General features: G+C 40.3%; 1 protein-coding gene across 1 annotated transcript in view; it reads left to right on the forward strand.

Annotated features, from left to right (window-relative positions):
• Positions 1 to 19,554, forward strand: part of DPP4 (dipeptidyl peptidase 4) — a 72,513-nt gene extending 52,959 nt beyond the window's left edge. The window contains exons 20-26 of the mRNA XM_050969237.1: positions 1,204 to 1,398; positions 2,433 to 2,487; positions 8,014 to 8,113; positions 10,437 to 10,501; positions 16,414 to 16,486; positions 16,755 to 16,828; positions 18,036 to 19,554. Coding sequence (XP_050825194.1) covers positions 1,204 to 1,398; positions 2,433 to 2,487; positions 8,014 to 8,113; positions 10,437 to 10,501; positions 16,414 to 16,486; positions 16,755 to 16,828; positions 18,036 to 18,134 — 661 coding nt within the window. The 3' untranslated portion in view covers positions 18,135 to 19,554. The remainder of the gene's footprint in view (positions 1 to 1,203; positions 1,399 to 2,432; positions 2,488 to 8,013; positions 8,114 to 10,436; positions 10,502 to 16,413; positions 16,487 to 16,754; positions 16,829 to 18,035) is intronic.
• Positions 19,555 to 19,939: the final 385 nt, after the last annotated feature.

Raw genomic sequence — 19,939 nt, forward strand, 5'->3', positions numbered from 1 at the left:
TCAAAACAAAACCCCTGTGCTCTCACTGACTGTCATCTGGTCCTTGGTGAGTATCAACCTTGTTTCACACAGTGGATTACTAATCATATCATTGTGAAGAATGAAGTGTGTACTCTCCAGAAAGATTATGGAGAGCACCATTTTCAGAATAGTAAAATAAGGAGTTCACATCAATAACCAGATCTGTATACATGGAAGCAATGCTGCATGCAGAGAAATCCTACCCTTGAAAGAGACCTCCCAGGGTCTCTTGAAATTCTGACATATGTATGCTTTGGTTTTGAAAGTGAAGTACATAGACATATGAGGTAGATAATGAATCCTTTTATTGTTCAGTTTTTTTGCCGTTAATGCCTATTTTCCCTTTTAAAAAGGCTCCTCTTTTTTTCCCCAAAAGGGAAACAGAGTTGGATAGTTTTAGGACCCAGTCTTGCAGGTCTTACTCATGTGAAGTCTCCCATTAAGAATAAACAAGACAGCATGCAGTGAATTCTTCAGAAACAGAACGCTAGATTAGTAAAGATGATATTTGCTAATCTATCTAATCTAACTGTATCAGTCTGAGTACTTATGCAGCCGCATGTCTGAAGTACCTGAGTGCCTTCAAAGTACTTAAAAAACAGAAAGTACAATAGCAATCACTTCTCATTTCTCCCTTCCAAGCCTGCATGAAAAATAGTTTGATTAGTCTATAGGATGGGGTTTTTTTTGTTTTTAAATTTCACCGATGAGTCACTGAAAGTGTGGTGAAATGACATGGGGTTTTTGTTTTGTATTTTCACAAGTGAAGGCTGTTTACTGTTGATTTAACATTTTAACGAGACAAATAATGAATAATAATTAAATGGAGCACCAGAAATAGATTCATTCAGTTAAACAATAGCATCAGTTTGAAACAAAGTGACAAAACATAAGAAATGGAATTTGGTTAGGATTGTTACTATAGTGCAAAGCAATTGAATTCTAAAGAAGGCCCAGGTCCTACAGTGCTCACTCATGTGACTATTTCCACTAAGACTGCTGCTCTCCCCCAGTAAAAGCTGGGATTTGGGATAAGCAGTGGATGAGTTTCACACATTTCTGGTGCTCAGTTGAGTTATTAAGTTTGCCTGTTCATGATTTTCAGCAATAACTGTATCACATATTCTTTATGAGAGAATAAATGAACAGCAGATGTTTGACTTCATTGGGATTCTTTCACAGCTATGCAGGACCCTGCAGTCAGAAAGCAGATTATGCCTTCCGTATCAATTGGGCTACATACCTTGCAAGCACAGAACAGATCATTGTGGCTAGCTTTGATGGCAGAGGAAGTGGCTACCAAGGAGATGAAATTATGCATGCAATAAATCGAAGACTGGGAACATATGAAGTAGAGGATCAAATCTCAGCAGCTAGGTGAGCACACAGTGGACTGTTTTCATTAACTATTATAACACTTGATCTCCCAACTGTTGAAGTTTTAAGAGTGATAAACCAAGGCACCTTTCTTTCTATTCAACAAACAACTCATAAAACAAAACATCATGACATACAGTGAAGGGAGGCTCTGCTTCATCAGCAAAAACTTTATTATAGTGGTAATATTATAGAAGAGAGAGAGGATAATCATGTCACTGTAGCATACATCTCAGAGTCAAGAGACCCAAGTTCTACTTTGGGTTTGTCCACAAACTTCCTTTTGTGACTCTGCTAGTAGTCACGGTGAAATTTTCAAAATGTGTATGTTTATTATATACTGTCTCCTAATCATTACCTTACTAATATTTAGCTGTTGGCTGGTGACCAATGACTTTTTGATAGGGATCACAAAAAGCAGACTATATTTTAAAACAAATTATTCTGTTCAGTTCATCAAGACTGACTTCTGTTTGTATCTGCTGAGCTAATCAGCGTTTTCCCTGTAGTCATATTCACCATTCAGCTTATACTGGTGGACCTAGTTGAAGTAAATTAAGTCAATGAGATTGCACCAGTATCACTGAGAGGTGGGACTTCAGTGTTGAAAAGGAATTTTTGTGAATTGAGTTTCAGGTATTGTTTTTCAGCTCTCATCTCTCCTGTAAGGACCAGATGTAATCCCTGCCCCTTACCATTTCATACCTCTAGGGCTGCCAGTATCATACCAAAAAAATCATGTAGGCTAAATCTGAGCTGAGCATTTTTTTTTTTTTTTTTTTTTTTTACAAAGCTGCCAGGTTTTGTTTTCTGTCAGTTACACACAAAAAACGCTTCAAACTCAACAGATTTTATGAAGTTCTGAAAAAGGTGGAACATTACATTTTGTCTCAAGCAATCACTGGGCCAAATGGTTCAGCCATAGCTGTATAAGTTAAAATGTCAGCATATTAGAAAACAGGGAATTGCATGTGATTACTACTACTCTAAAATCTCTGCCATCCAGTGAGCGTTTGATTTTTGTTTGCATTTAGAAAATTTTCTGAAATGAACTTTGTCGATAAGAACAGAATAGCTATTTGGGGCTGGGTGAGTATTCAAATTACTTTGGCTGATGAATCTCTATTAGGTAATTCTAAAGACTTAGCTTTTGTATCTTTTACTCTACATACTAACTACATAATATGAAGAAGTCTGCACTGATGCTGCTTCTTCTGAACATATCCTATGGACAAAAGGGAGAATTCCATTTACAGAGCTGTCAGATTGGTAGCTCTTCATTAAGGCCTTGCTTCAGCAAAGTTTTAACGCACAGGCCTGAATTGTAATTCTTTGAGTGATGGTCCCTATTATAGTCCACTGTGGGTTAGGCATGTGCCCAGAGCCTTCCACCTGCACTCCCACAAGGGTGGAGAAGATTACTATCTGTTAGCCAAAGGGACAGAATTTTTGTTTTCTTACCCTGGTTCCTTCTCATTGCCACGTGGTGTGGGTAGGAACCTCCAGTGTCCATAGCTTTGGCTTTTTCCCTACAAAATAACAAATGAATTTAGCCTTGTAAATAGTTTTTACAGTTTACAGTTCAGTGTTCTATTGATCTCTTAAGGTTTAGAGTTAGGAAACTGCCCCCTCCCCCCCGTACCCTGTTCAGGTACCTGACTATGCTCTATGATACATATTCTAGAGCTATAGCTACTGTCGTCATCATGCTCAAGGAGTCATGGCTCCATGCATCAGGGTTTCCAAGGGAGGTCCAGAATACCAGAGAAGTATAACCCTTCAATGAATTGCAGCTCTTCAACTAAAAGATAGACAAGTCCTTCCATAACCTGAAGGGCTCTAAAGTTCCCTCTGTTCACTGGGGATATATACAGTGGCCCCTAAGAGGGAGTGGCATCACCCATCGTTTAGACCTAGATATGTGTCTAAGCATTTTTTCCACCAGAGGCCCTCTGAACCACTACACAAGAGGTAGAGGATTCAGAAGATTCATTTCCACACATCGTTTGCAGCAAGCACTGTATCTCAGTTTCAGCCACCAGCTTGACGTTATTTTTGACTGGTGCATGAGAGCCGCAAAACACTAAGCCCAACATCTCCCCATCCCCTCTATCCTCCCTCCCCCCACACACATACCATTTGGGGGTTGTCTAGAAGTCTCTTTCAACACCTAGAATGCAATAACAGTCAAGTGGCTGTATGATAGAGTTTGCCTCCCTACCTCCTCCGAATTCTTTCTCTTGAGCAAGAGGTGAGCCCCTTCTTGCAGCAAGGAGCAATAGAACACATCCTTCCTCAATACCAAGGGAATGGGTTTTACTCAACTTACCTCCTGGTACCCAAAAAGAAGGGCAGTTGACAACCGCTCAACTTCCACCATCTCATAGACTCTAGGACTGGAAGGGACCTCGAGAGGTCATCGAGTCCAGTCCCCTGCCCTCATGGCAGGACCAAATACTGTCTAGACCATCTCTAATAGACATTTATCTAACCTACTCTTAAATATCTCCAGAGATGGAGATTCCACAACTTCCCTAGGCAATCTATTCCAGTGTTTAACTACCCTGACAGTTAGGAACTTTTTCCTAATGTCCAACCTAAATCTCCCTTGCTGCAGTTTAAGCCCATTGCTTCTTGTTCTATCATTGGAGGCTAAGGTGAACAAGTTTTCTCCCTCCTCCTGATGACACCCTTTTAGATACCTGAAAACTGCTATCATGTCCCCTCTCAGTCTTCTCTTTTCCAAACTAAACAAACCCAATTCCTTCAGCCTTCCTTCATAGGTCATGTTCTCAAGACCTCTAATCATTCTTGTTGCTCTTCTCTGGACCCTCTCCAATTTCTCCACATCTTTCTTGAAATGCGGTGCCCAGAACTGGACACAATACTCCAGTTGAGGCCTAACCAGCGCAGAGTAAAGCGGAAGAATGACTTCTCGTGTCTTGTTTACAACACACCTGTTAATGCATCCCAGAATCACATTTGCTTTTTTTGCAACAGTATCACACTGTTGACTCATATTAAGCTTGTGGTCTACTATGACCCCTAGATCTCTTTCTGCCATACTCCTTCCTAGACAGTCTCTTCCCATTCTGTATGTGTGAAACTGATTGTTCCTTCCTAGGTGGAGCACTTTGCATTTATCTTTATTGAACTTCATCCTGTTTACCTCAGACCATTTCTCCAATTTGTCCAGATCATTTTGAATTTTGACCCTGTCCTCCAAAGCAGTTGCAATCCCTCCCAGTTTGGTATCGTTCGCAAACTTAATAAGCGTACTTTCTATGCCAACATCTAAATCGTTGATGAAGATATTGAACAGAACCGGTCCCAAAACAGACCCCTGCGGAACCCCACTTGTTATACCTTTCCAGCAGGATTGGGAGCCATTAACAACTACTCTCTGAGTACGGTTATCCAGCCAGTTATGCACCCACCTTATAGTAGCCCCATCTAAATTGTACTTTCCTAGTTTATCTATAAGAATATCATGCGAGACCGTATCAAATGCCTTACTAAAGTCTAGGTATATCACATCCACCGCTTCTCCCTTATCCACAAGGCTCGTTATCCTATCAAAGAACGCTATCAGATTAGTTTGACACGATTTGTTCTTTACAAATCCATGCTGGCTATTCCCTATCACCTTACCACCTTCCAAGTGTTTGCAGATGATTTCTTTGATTACCTGCTCCATTATCTTCCCTGGCAACTACTTCATTTGCAAACTCAAATTTTGCATGGTCATGTTGGATTCTATAATCCCATCTTTAGGAAAGGGCATTTGATTTATGACTCTCAGCATGAAGGATGCCTGTTTTTTCATTTGGACATTCATCTCATTTATAGATGGTTCCACATATTCATGGTGGAATCCAACTATTTTCAGTACAGAATGCTCCCTTTTGAAATAGTGAGTACCCTCAGAGTCTTACCAAGATATTCTTGGTAGTAGCAGCTCATGTTAGACGTGATGGTCTCATTGTCTTCCTGTAACGAGGTTGCACTCACCTCTTGCAAGGGCTCCCTGGCCGAGTGCTTGTGCCTGCTCTCTCTCTGTTTGTGGTGAGTCTTCAGTGACTCAGCCCTCCGGCCAAGTCATACTTAGTCTGTCTGTGAGATAGAAGGAATGCAAGTCCCTTTCGGAGTACAAGTCCAACAGGGGCCTCTCTCAGTGCCCTCTGTGATGTCTCTCTCAGTTTGTCCCTGCTCCGGAATAGAGCATTGCCCCATGGTTCCTGCACATTCTTCACCTTATCTCAGGGTCTTGTCCTCATGGAGTCCCAGCAGCCAATCTGGGGCACCATCCACTCTCCTCCAGTTCTAGCAAAGAACTGAACTCACTCTGGCCCTGCAGCTCTTCTTCTACTAACCGTCTGGGCCATGATTGGCTGCTTCCCACACAGCCACTCTAGGCAGGTTGGCCGCTCTACTGCCCTTTTCTGGGGCGGGTTGTGGTAGGGCCACAAGACCTCCAGCAGGGGGCCTGAGGGCCTAGTCCACCCCGTCGCACTTCCCCAATCTCGATGACTGGCTACTTGTCACCAGGTCCCTCCAGGAAACCTGTAAGTGAGTTCCTAACTCAGTGGAACAGCAAGATCAAGCACCCCAGTCTGCACCCGCTCCATCTCCAGGCTTTAGATAAGCATCTTCCTTAGAAGGTTCATGCTCCACAGCCATGCGAGACATCCTTTCCAATAGTAGGAAGGACTCTGCTGGAAGATGTTATCTAGCTAAATGGGGATGCTTTTCTTTTTGAGCACATCAAAGGAGCATTCTCTCAGAAACTGCAAATAGTCCTCTCATCTTGGACTACATCCTCTCGCTGAAGACATCAGGCCTGTCCATCAGCTCCTTGTGACTCCATTTGGTGGCAATCAGTGCATACCAACCACCTTCTCAGGCCTACTCAGTCTTCTCACATCCACTGGATATCTGGAAAGACCTAATCAGAATCTTCCCACCTATTCAGTGATCACAAAGTCCCCCTCCAAACTTTAGCTTCTTGCTCCATGTCTCTCCTTTCCTCATAGCCATCACCTCAGCTAGAAGGATTGGCAAGCTTGCAGCGATGATGGCAGATTCTCCTTACAGTATATTCCATAAGAATAAGGTTGCATTGTGTCTGCACCTGAAATTCATCCCCAATGTAGTTTCAGAATTTTACCTTAACCAGTCAATTCACCTACCTTTGTTCCTTCCAAAAACACATGATTCCTTAGGGGAACGAAGACTCCACTTCTTCTGTGTTTGGCAGGCCATGGCCTTTTACCTACAAAGAACAAAACCAATCAGGAAATCCTTGAGACTGTTCATCGTTATCACAGAAAGAGTCAGGGAGCATGCCATTTCTACCCAGATAATCTCCAAATAGAGTAGAATACAGCCAGAGATCCATCAATTATCATACCTCCTAGCCTTACCCCCATGGAGTGAGAGTTTATTCTACTGGAGCATAAGCAACGACTATGGTATCACTTCAGGAGTTGCCCCTCGGCCGACAGGTGGGGCTCCATTCACATATTCACAAGACATTATGGCCTGGTGCAGGACTTCTCTGCTGATGCCTCTTTTGAGATGGTGGTCCTCCACTCAGCTCTCTCATCTGCATTCTCGCACCCTCATCCTACTTAGGTACTACTTGTCAGTCACCTTCAGTGGACTACAATTGGGACCATCACTCGAAGAAGAAGGGGAAGTTACTGACCTGTAACTGGCGGTTCTTTGAGATATGTGGTCCCTAGCTGTATTCCACTACCTGTCCTCCTTCCTGTCTGCTTTGGATCTTCTCTGATTTCCAGTAGAGAATGAACTGGAGAGATGGTCAATCTGCCCCACCCTTTATCCCCTTGAATAGAGGGTACGAGGTGAATCAGGGTGCATGCGTGGACCACTGGATGCTACTTTCAGCTCTCCAGCCCTGGGCACATAGTGGAATAGAGATAGGGACCACACTTCTCACAGACCTTCCACTTACTGGTCCGTCACCATCCCACACATTGATAGCCCCATTGATTTCAGTGGGACTGCTCGTGTGCTTGAAATTAAACATGTATAAATGCTTTGCCGTACTGGGACTGAAGGGCCCAATCCAGCAATGGTTTCCATGAGTGCTGATCCCTATACGTATGAATGTCATAGAAGTCACTGGACTCTGCAGCTGCTTGAGGGTTAGTCCATTGTTATCCCATTGCAAGGTAGGGATAAATTCCTAAAGTTACTTATCTCTTTAAATGTTAAGAGGAAATTTTTCTAAACTGGCCTCTAAACTTGTGAGTGCAATCACTTGTGGCAGCAAGTAACACCTTTTAGATATTGTGCTGCCTGTTTGCTTCTGCATGTCAGGTACTTAAACATCTGTGTAATGGGCTAGTTCGTGAATTTCATATGAGCCCATAGTAAAGGGCAGTGCTTTGTTGCCTTGCCCCTGGAGCAGACTGAAATGGAGATTGTCACTTCCCAAGTCATAAATTTTATTCTAGATCTTGCTGCTCCAGAGGGAGTATCAAAATCATGATGGAGGTCTCAATATAAAAAACAGGTGTCAAAAGTAGTGTAGCAGATGAGCCTCATCTCTTCCTTCCCCTTAAAATAACTGTATTGTTTTCTTCTCAGTCGTATGGGGGGTATGTGACCTCCATGGTGCTTGGATCTGGAAGTAAAGTGTTCAAGTGTGGAATAGCTGTAGCCCCGGTATCACGCTGGCAATATTATGGTATGTGATGGCTTCCCAGTTATAAATATTCCCATATGACTTGCAGCATACATGCTGCAGAGAATTGATTCATAGAATAATACTTTGATTGTATATTAACTGGATGATCTCTCATAAATGCCATTTGGTCTGTTTTGGTGAGCTGTTGTTCAGTATTGCACAATCTCTCCAAATTCTGGGGTTTTTTTTAAATGTCAGATCCTAAATTTAAGATAATCTGTTTAACCTTTATAAAGCACAGAATTACTGTAATATTTGCAATATTACTGTAATGTTAATTCTGCATTTGCATTCATAAACTGCCATGTGTTCTAAAGTGTTGAGAGCTCATTACTGAATGTCATAAATTCATTATTATTGGTACTTGTTTCTTTAAATTATTGCTTTGCTTACAAGATTGAACTATAGGAAGAATAAAAACATTTGTGTTGTAAATTCATCTCTTAAAGGGATACTGAGTAATTTTAAGTCACAGATGTGAACTGCCTCGGGTTTAAAATTCAGATTTTACAATTCTAGTTAATTCTCTGAAGAAAATCCCTCAAGAGACTGGATGTCTGGAAAATAAAATCTGTATACACATATAACTCATTGTAGGTCCAGACAAAAACAGTGCTGTGTTCACATGGTAGTAAAAGGAATACTCCCATCTTAGACTCACTTAGTACATTGATTTGTTCATGGTTGGTCCTTTAATGCTGTCCTTGAAAAATGTGGCAGGATTGAAAACCAATTATTGCAAGGTTCTATTTATTCTTATAAAAGATTTATAGATAGATAGATAGATATAATGTAAAACAAAAGATTATAATTTCCTGTAGGAGCTTGTTTGTTAGAAGGAGCACTGACAAGACTGTAACCTTGAGCTAAGATGGGAGTCTTTCAGCCGAGTTGGATCTGGTCCTGTACATTTCCTAGTTAATACACAAGAGAGCTATTTAAATATCTTTCTCTATGTGTAGCTTGGGATAGGATGTGGTGTGTTATTCATTTTATATGAAACAAGACTAGACCAACACAGTAGTCACTTAAAATGCTTTACTTTAATAATTAGAAAGTCCAGCTTGCGGTTACTACTGTATGCAAGCTTCATTACTGAGAACCTTTGACACTAAACTTTTAAAGCTACCTCATGTTTGTGAAACAACATAAGAGGAAAGTTGCATAAACTGAAATTGGCCAAATAGCCAAGAAATACTAGGCTCTGTGCTGTTGAATTCTTCAGGATTAAATATCCCTTTCAGTGAAGTTGGTTTAGAAAAATGTAGGCTTTCAGTACCTTCAGAAAAGATGTCTAGTGTTAGTGATTTTGCAAAAGCCTACATAGGAGTCCATTATATGTAAATAATGAACTTGTGTGGTGAGTAATTGTAGCCATTCGAACGTGCAGCATAATGAGACACACATCAGAATGTGCAGCATAATGAGACACACATTAGATTATTCCCCTCATTTGTTATGTAATAGTATTTAAAAATACATCCTCTAGTCCAGAAAGTTTTATTTATTATTATTTATTTTTATTTTATTTTACAGTTTTCAGTTGCCTTTAACTGCCAGGCCCAAATTGTCGTGACCTTTTAGGGCAGATATTCCAATGTAGCAGGAATCCTATGCAAAGATTTTATTTTTGATGACAATCAGAGAAACACTAAAATTCCAGACTGTAATTTTCTAGATCAGTGAAAAAGACACAGTGGAGTTAAAAAAGCAAATCAAATGTAGGTGGTTCTCTATGACACTTGTCGTAACTAGTAGTTAAACAGAGATTGAAATGTGTTTATTATACTTCCGTTTGTGGATTTTAGTATAGAAAAGGGCAGCAAATCTGGCAATTAAAAAAAATCAGACAACATGCTGAAAAATCTCTGGAAAACCTGAGATTCTGAATATAAATGTAAAGATAAAGCAAATAAGGCCCAATTCAATCATCAGGGAATAATCCAGTTTGGGCAGTTTCTTTTCTTAATGATATTAAGTTCTAAATACCTGAGACCATTTATCTGGATGATTTTCGGAAACCAGTGAGTAAATGCTAGAGTATCAGCAATTTCTTTAAGATTACTGACAATAATATAACATGGACACAAAGTGATTTATTAATATTCAGCATTCAGGTGTCCATGGCAACAGCAACATTAAATATTCCTAATGATTATGGATACCCTGTGAAGCTCATCAGGGAAAATGGTGACTCTTTCCAAAATGGTAATGCATACCTTATGTCTGTGAGTAACACAACATGTGGAATCTCAGGTAGACAAAAGCACTTTCAAAAGCAGAAGCCTTCTACTATATTGTATTCACACTTTTAATATTACAGATTCAATATATACAGAGCGTTACATGGGTCTTCCTGTAGCAAGTGATAATCTGAAAAACTATGAGGTAAGATAGTACTTAATTCCTTTTTTCCGTAGTTTAAATATACTTTTTCCCTGGAGCACATGATATAAGCAGTTATTAATACATTCAATTTTTTTCCAGAATAACTTCTTCAGTTACTTGTTAACAATTCAAGTTATATTACATTGTGCTTCTAGAAGTCCTAGTGTTACTACTTTCTGGATTTAGAATTAAATTGTTACACTATTTTCCTGGGGTTTGAGGTATGTTAAATAAATGAGTTTGATTTGGATATTTTACAAACAGTAATCACAAGCTGTAAATCATGGTTTTATTTTGGATACCAAGGAACTCATTCAACTAAAAATGTGATATGCTATTGTGCAAACTATTCTGTCTTAAACAAACAAACTCAACCAAAATGAAGTCACAGTGGTTCCTCTAAGGTTCTGAAATGTGCATTTTCTAGATTATTTGGGTACATGTTGTTAAATTTAGAGAGATCCATCTTTATTTCATGCCACAAAACATGTCATGGGCCTGGAGGAAATTAAAAATCCTGGGCCTCCTTTACCCAATTCAGTCAGATTAACTCAAATACTATGCATTTCTTTATAAAAACGGCAAACAAAATGCAATGCATAAAAAAATTAAGAGAAACACTCTTGTAGTATTGCAGACCTCTAGCTTTCAAAAATCATGACTCGGGTACCCAAAAGGTATGAAATTATCTTTAAAATAACTAGATTAAAAATATGTATCCTTAATATGCCTTCTGGTTTTGGAGCCTGTAGGTTGCACTTCAGATTTTCACATTTTCCTCCATACTCATGAGGGTTAGAAACAGTTCCGTATTTTTGTTTGGTTTTGGTTTTGATTTTTTTCCAAGGCTTGCAATAAATTTGCAAGAGAGCAACACTGCTCCTGTTCAGAATCTGAGAATTCAATCCAACCAGCAGTGGTGAAACCAAATTAAGGGGACTTAGACCCCACTCTGTCAACAAAGTTGTTATACTTATGGTGTAACCAGATAACTGGGGATTCCCATTGCACGATGGAATTCTCATTGAGCCAGCCTAGAAGCTGTAGGCCACCTCCCCCAGCCCCTGGTGTAGTGGATTTCTTGAAGGAAAAGAAGCAGGGCCATGTTGACTTGTAGACCAGCTGTCTCCAGCTGCCTGAATAACCCCTTGGGGCTGTAAGAAGCTGGGGGTAAGGCAGAGCAGCTCTGAGACGTCACTAAATTACACTAGGGACAGGACCAGCCAATGACAATTAGGGGAGCATAAAACAGCCATTATAAATCCTTCCAGGGACTTCTACCGATGTAGGGGAATTCTCTGGTATGAGTAGAGTCAGCATAGCTTGTGGGAATGGAGGCATGACTAGAACGTTCCTATGCCCTGGGTGCCAAAATGGCTTATATGAGCATTTGACAGCCAGGCACAAATTAGGGCTGCCTATAGGCACCAGGGACCAAAACAATGCCTAACAAGCCCCAGATTAGGAGAGATGCACCTATTCATCCCTCATAACCTCAACCAAAATTTAGCCATTAATTTGGTTCCAAGCGTCTGTTTGCTGGGAGGATGGAGAAAAGCGTGTTGAAGAATCCATTGTGAGAGGGGGAAATTCATGGGGGAGAGTGTGTGTCTGGAGAAGACAGGGAAGACAGAACACAGTCTTAAACCACCCCTGGGTTACAAGGAAAGAATGGTAAATTGTGCTCATTGGGAGATGCAGTGAATGGTCTATGAAATATTTAAATAGACTGAAATATCTGCTTTGAGGACTCGTCACATTTACATAGGCAATACAAGCTATCCTGTGGCTCACTTGAAAGCTGCTGAAAGTGGTGTTGATTGCTGGAAGAGTCCTTGACCAATATCTGACTTTTCATGGCTTCATTATTACAGGAGACAGATCAGGATCAATCATGGCCTCCTTGCCTAACCAGATCTGCTTTTTCCCAGCTGTTAGCTCTATCAACCTTCCTTTTGGCCTGCTCCCCCCGCCCAGACCCCCCGCCCCCAAGTATGCTCCTTTTAAGGCAGTGAGAACAGTAGCAGATCAGCTAGGTAGTAATGTAAATATAAGTCACATTCTTGCTACAGAATGGAACATTAACACACTGAGTGCACAAAGTCATTCTCCAGCTTCACGGCACAGATGGCACCAGAGGACTGTTTGATCCTTTCATGCCAGGAGTCGAATTTTCTTGGCACAGCATCCATTGCTGGCAGTGGCCACGTTGAAACTGCCAGTACCAAGAGCTAAAGGTTTTTAATGTGTTACTCAGAGGACTAATTGGGGAGGATGGTGGCTAGATGGAGAAGAGGGTGATGATATAGATCATGTTGTCACACTATACACCTTCCTCTAGAGGTAGAAAAGTCTGACTCCAGATCTTGCTCGTTGTGTGTTGCAAGAGTCAAAAGAAGCTCTATTCCTTTGCCTGTTCAATAACCCCAGTGATTCATTTTGGGGGATTTGTTTGCTCCCAAGAACCTTGTTTCTTGGAACCTTGCTGACCCCACTCAGAAATTAGCCCCTTTCTTCAAGGCTCTGTAACAGTGACCTTCCTTCTCATCAAGGAGAGCTGGTGCCGCCTATCTTCTATCAAAATTGCCCTCACCTCAGCCAGAAAGGGCAATGTTCCTTTCCCCACTAAATACTGAAGGCTCTGCCACTTTAGTACTGACAGCAACTGCTTACGTGTGGGACAGTGACTAGACCCAGAAACCGAGCCCTGGTCTTCTGTGTGACACTGTGATGTGCTAATCAGAACGCTAGGGCCAGCCCTCACGTTGTTGCCCCTCACGCATGTTGTCACGACATTAATTCCAAATGTATGTATGGAACTGAATTTTTTGAGGTTGGGAAGAACGTTTGAGGGATGATTTAAACTCACATCCTGCTAGCAAGCTAATTAGGTGGGATGGCTATTTTTAGGCTCTCCTTGAAGTATGAAAATAAGAGAGTTGGCAAAGGAAGAGGCAAACATTGCTAGAACGGGTAGTAGTAGTGTGTGGCAACAGTAGCACGGCTGAAGTACAGCTCAAAGGAGACCAGTTTTGTTCCATTCCCCTCAGTGGAGGTTGTAGACTGAAGTTGCACCCATGTAAATGAGAATAAAATCTGGCCCAATTTGTCCTGTAGGCTAACTAGAGAGTCTTGTGTAATGGAGGAGGTTTGTGAAGGTGGCAGATGCCTGGAGTTAATGGAAGTTATAACACACCTGAGGTAGGGGCCAACACAAAGAGTGCAACGTCCAGGTTAATGTGTAGAGGGGTGAGTCACCAGCCTATGGAGAGTCCTGAGGCTTAGTTGGAGAGATCATGACAGGGGCCTAGAGCTTACAAAAGGCACTGTTGAACTTGTGAAGATTATTTTGCAGTTCACTCTGAATTTGATATGGTTTTGGCAAGTGTTTGAAACAGTCATAGATTTGGCAATCTTTTGCTAGCAGATTTGAAATGTTCAGTCCTTAAGAACTGCTGCATCATTAGGTTATGCAAAACAGGGTACAATTTTGTAAATATGCCATCTTGTACTGATTTGACATTTGTTCTATTAGCTGAGACTATGCCAAAGGGAGAGAGACCTTCAGATTTCAGCCAAACCTTAACTTGTTTGTTGAGCACTGATAAAATGGTGACTGCTGTGTGATCTTTAGCGAAGCCAGTTATGCTCAGTGTGGCCCAGAGCTGAACACTTGCACTGACATGGGCTTTGAGAGCTGTGGCTTGTACAATGTAAGTCATGAAAGCAAGCAGTCATGCTGATGTATTGGATTTATTTACCCTTAAATGTGTCCTGGGGCCTGTTTAAAGCATCAGTTCTCTCTCTCTGAGGTGTAACTGTGGCCATCTAACCCGAGCCTGCTCCTGACTTTGAAACCTCCAGTGTTAGAAGTAAGCAGGTCATATTCTGCTCCCTGGGTTTGGTTAGGTGCCTGTAGAAGCAGACTATAACCACGAACAACAATAAATACCCAGATTAAAGCAATGATCTCTGGGGGAAACAGTTGCCTCTGTGTATTTTGTGTTCTCTGAATTCTTGGGAAGTATTTACAAATGAACTTGTCTAATGTTAACACTCAGAGGAAAGAGGCAAAGAAAAGTGGCATTTTGAAAGCTGGTCTCAGACTGATGAAGTTGGTCAAGTATAACGCCTGAAAGTCACAGAGGAGAGAGAGAAGGAAATGACTGACCAAGTCATGCATCTCCTCGCCTTCACCAGAGTGTTCTCTCTTCTCACCCCTTCATAAATAATAAAGGTTGATTTGCTGGCATGATTAAACAATCAGTTGTAGGTGCTGCTTCTCTGTGCATGCGGACAATGTTCCACCCAGTGAATGCTGCTTAATTGGTTTTGCCACTGGACCATTACTTCCTATTTCTCATTCTCTCTGACTGCTGCTGTACTCATGTTTCTCCAGGCAGTTACCTTGCCATGGCTTTAGATTTTCCAACTTTGATATTTTCTAGGGGTTTTTTTCATCACACCTCCACCATACCAACTCTTGTTTCAATCACCACTGTATTCAGCTTTTCATATGTCACTGGTTTCCAGACAGTTAATCTGTCCTTACTGAGCCATCCTCTTCAGTTACTCTGATTTTGATAGTGAAAGTTGAAGTGGCTTGTGGGTTTTTTTTCTCATTTAGCTTGCATCTTTTATATGTTTGCAATTTACAGCATGCCTAATTCTCATTGAACTGTTTTAGATTAAGTCCATTTTTTGCCGTTAGAATAAAGTGTCTAATATTTACAGCCACTTTAAGGGCACTTTATTAGAGCAGTGTAAACAGGCATCGGTGTAAATGAGGCGCACTATGTATTGTTGTTTCTTGGTAGCATGATACATTTGATTTTTATATCTAAAACCATGAGGATTCTATGTCTAGACCTAATTTTCATAGATAATAAATCAAATGTTACTAAAAGAGACAAACACCAATTCCCATTTACACTTATGCTCTTTATGTGAGAACTTTTATAGATGTAATACAAACAAGTTTACATAAAGGTTCAAGCAAAACTAGCAAAAGAGCAGTGTAACATTGTTAACGGATGAAAATTTGCATTTCATGGATTTTTAAAAGAAGTTATCCCAGTGTCTATGTCATATTTCTCACCAGGCCTACTTTATTGTGGTCTCAATGTGCATATCAGAACATCATCCTATACCCTTTCTTGTTCAGTCTGCATTTTCTCTTTTTCTGTCAGCAATTCTCAGGTTATAATTGCAGGTCCCAGCAGTTATCATATTGCTGGTTAGTCAGTGTTTTAAATTTGTCATGATTATTCTTAGTCACTACTTTTCTCAAGTCAATATTGTTCTACTTCCCAAAGTGTGACCTAGCTTCAGGTTATGCCTTTGGTTCAGTGTTATTTTCTTCTTGTATTTCATATTCTCTCAATTTTTTAAACATCTGTTACCCCTCAGTAAGTTTACATATCTAATCTTTTTGCTTAGAAATAAAAGGTTCTGGTTATACTGATACAATATATGTATGATATACGTTTTGTTGAGGAAAGTGCTTGTACAGTCTCTCCGAAATAGCAGGTATATGCTACAGTAGCATGTAATGTTATGGTAATACATTTTAAAATTATTTGTTTGCTGAATCGCACTGGAAACCCATGGAAAGTACAGGGCTGCAGGCCAATAACAGCGTGTCAGCAATGCATTGCATAGGGGCTTCTCTGATAACTCTGGCCCTCTGGAGTTGTAATGCAAGTTACTTTGCAGACACACTGCACACACACATCCCAAACCGAGAAGCATATTGTGAATGTTCCCATATAAAGTACCAACACTCTTGTGCACATTTGAAAGTTATTTTATTTATTTTTATTCAGAGTACCCCTGGTTATGTTAAGTGAAATGAAAGTCATTTGGTGGCAAACCATTTCTTGAACAATAGCACCTTTTTTTTTAATTTTCAGAGTTCAACAGTCATGGCCAAAGCTGAAAATTTCAAAGAAGTTGAGTATCTCCTTATTCACGGAACAGCAGATGGTGAGTTGCAACTAATTAGACATTTTAGTGTTACAGACAGGTTTGCAGTTTTACTACTGACAAAACAAAATCATGCAGGGGCAAGGCTGTTACATTTACGTCAATACAAAAATCTAGCTTTCCACAACTAATTTGTCTCCTAATAAGGAGTGCAGGAGAGGCTTGTATCTTAATCCTGTTTGGGTGTTCTGTTCATGGTTTTGTTTTTCCCCAGGATAGCACCGAAGCCATTTCTGCTTTACCTTTTTCTTCTCTCTCTTATTCCCAGATAACGTTCACTTTCAGCAAGCAGCACAGATCTCCAAAGCTCTTGTTGATGCCGAGGTGGATTTCCAAGCAATGGTATGACTCACTGCTAATAATGAATGTTGTCAGGGCTACAGTCTCCCTTCATATCTACCTGGCAGATCTGAGAAGAGAGTGTAGCTCTTATTTTTATCATCTCAGAAACTATGCACATGTTATGGGGAGGCTTACATAGCAACTGCCTTATTGAAGTTGTATGGAGATTTGTACTTAAACCTGAAGATGAAAATCTCTGTTTCAGCTTCAGTGTCTGAATTTAGTCACCAGATTTGGCAAAATAACTCCAGAGGACAAAGTAATTTCCTGTATATTTTTTTAGTAAATTATTTGGTATTTCGCACAGGGAACAGGGGAAAATTTGCCTTTTTGAAATGTTATCCTATTATCTTCACATTTCATAGGGTTCCTTTAGCTACATAAGCACAGTCCATCAAACTCCACATTCACATGCTGATAACATCTTGTGTATGGGCCACACCTGAAATGTGCAGTTAAATACCCAAATCCTTTCCCTTGCCCGAGCTCATCTTGGTGTATTTCAGCTAGGTTAACCGACAAAGCTGTTCACAGCCATCAGCTACTCGGCTTTTCTGATGCTACCTCTAACTGTAAGCTATCAGCCTGAAAACTTGTGCTGCACCTTATCCTTTTCCGCCTCTGACCTCATCCCTGGCAGGGGACCAGAAAGAGGGAGAACTGAAGCCTAAAGTGTCACAGACCTGCAGCTGTGCTACAGAAGCAGTTGTGCCTTCAGACAAACAAGAGTGATGGCATAACAAGGTGAACAGAGCTTTGATGGAAGAGTACAGCTCTGAAGGGGATCAGGAAAGCAAAAGGGATATTTGATGTGGCTGGGCTCTGTAGGGGGTTATACAAAGGATAATGCATATCAGCATTGCTAGCAAGCCCTGTGATTAACTGTCAACAATGACACATATTTACTAAAAAGCCCACATATATCCCTGTTACGGCAAAGTTAAGGCTGACAGACAGCATGGCCCAAGGACACAAGCCCTATAAAGCAAGGAAATAAGCAGCTGGGTCACTCAGCACCTCATCTACATTGCACTCAGCAGTTCCCCGTCTGAGTCGCCCACAAACATTGGGTATTCTGGAACTCTGATAATTTGGTTGGTTACAGCTGTCCTGTTTAATATTTATATTGAGATTTCTATAGCATGTATTACGTTGTACGTAGTTCTGTATGTAGCCAGATATAATATTGTTTGTTTCTTTTCCCTAGTGGTATACGGACAAAGACCATGGCATTGGAGGACAGGCACACAGCCATATTTACACCCATATGAGCCATTTCATAAAGCAATGTTTCTCATTGCCCTAGCACCAAAACGGCATTTCATACCATACTGGGATTTCTTTATCAAGTTGTTAATAATGGCACTTTCCCAGTAGATTCTCATATCTAAACTTGCACTGAGCCAGTATAACTATTTTTGAGACCATCTGAAAACTGTTATTTAAACCCTTAATGACCATGTACACATCATGTCAATTTTTATGACAAAGATGCGATAGTTGCTTGGCAACAGAGATTATTTAAATTTGTTTTAAATCAGGTTTTAGCAGCACAAGAATGTTTACATGTCATTTGCCAAATTTCCTTTTTTAAAGTTTCAATCAATACCTTTTCATACTTGCTAATTTCACTCTAAAATGGAAATGTACATATATGGTCTACTTCTTGCTAATATTGATAAATTACTCATATTTCACAGAGTTGCTAGCTGAATAGAGGCAGAAGATTGGGGGTCTGGAATAGAAAGGAAGTGTAGCCTAGAACATTATAACTAGGTTTGGCAGAATTTGATTTTTATCATTTATCTATTTAACCATTTTTCTATTTTTATCAATTTAAATTTGTATTTATGCAAAATTATGGATTTTAAGCATAATTTTTGATATTATCTATGTAATTCACAGTTGCAGGAAATTATTGGGGAGCATCAGACAATTATTTAATGACAGATGTTGAGATAAAGCTTTATAACCTTTAAAACACAAATTGACATCGCATCTCAAACTATACAAAGTAAATATCCTTAAATCAAACTTAAGTTCTCAACCAGCATTTTTTATACTTTATTCCATTGAAATAATGTTTTTGTCAGTTTGTACGCATACAGTGAAATTGATGTTTACCAAGTAAAATCAAATCCTTCCAAGCCAAATTATAACCTGTTAAAGAAAGCTCAGATGATTAATAGAGATTTTTTTGAAATTTACTGAAATCTGAATATTTTTAGTGACAATCAGGATGAAGTTTTCAACAAAAACTTCTGCAAAATTATGTCCCATGTTTTTACCAGCTATACTAAAAACAGCAATAAGAGAGACTTATGTTAGTATTCCATTTCTTGCAGAAAATTCTGTTTTTTCAGTACAGTCTATTCCATGAGATGACATGACAGGTCTGCCTTGTAGCACTCTCTAAAACAGAACTAAACTGTGACTATAGAAAAGCTTTCTGCAAAGCCCTTGGGTAATAGCTATCAAAACTGTGGAGTTGAATTCCACAAGTGCCTAAAGGGCAACAGCTTTGTAGCGCTTACTCACTCCTTAATCAGACAGACTGGTGTGGACTTCCATGAGAATTTGCTTGAGTACAACCTGAGCAAGGCTCTTTGGCCCATTGCTACTTAGTGTAATCTTTGTGAGGCAGGAATGGTATTATACAACACTGGGCATGTTGCCAGTGCTTAAGATATAGATAAATCAGTGAAAAATGAAAATGCAACCTGAGTATCTAAGGCCACGTCCAGACTAGGGTATTAAAATCGATTTTAGATACGCAACTTCAGCTACGTGAATAACGTAGCTGAAGTCGAATTTCTAAAATCGAGGTACTCACCCGTCCAGACGGCGCGGGATCGATGTCCGCGGCTCTCCGTGTCGATTCCGGAACTCCGTTCGGGTTGATGGAGTTCCGGAATCGATGTAAGCACGCTCGGGGATCGATACATCGCGTCCAGACTAGACGCGATATATCGATCCCCGAGCAATCGATTTTAACCCGCCAATGCCGCGGGTTAGTCTGGACGTGGGCTAACAATCATTGGGAGCAAGGACTGGCTGATGTCTTTGTACAGAAATGTGCTACAGGGTTTGCGTTTTCCACAACCTACCTGT

This window comes from Gopherus flavomarginatus, chromosome 10 (genome assembly GCF_025201925.1).
Source record: "Gopherus flavomarginatus isolate rGopFla2 chromosome 10, rGopFla2.mat.asm, whole genome shotgun sequence".
Taxonomy (NCBI): Eukaryota; Metazoa; Chordata; order Testudines; family Testudinidae; genus Gopherus; species Gopherus flavomarginatus.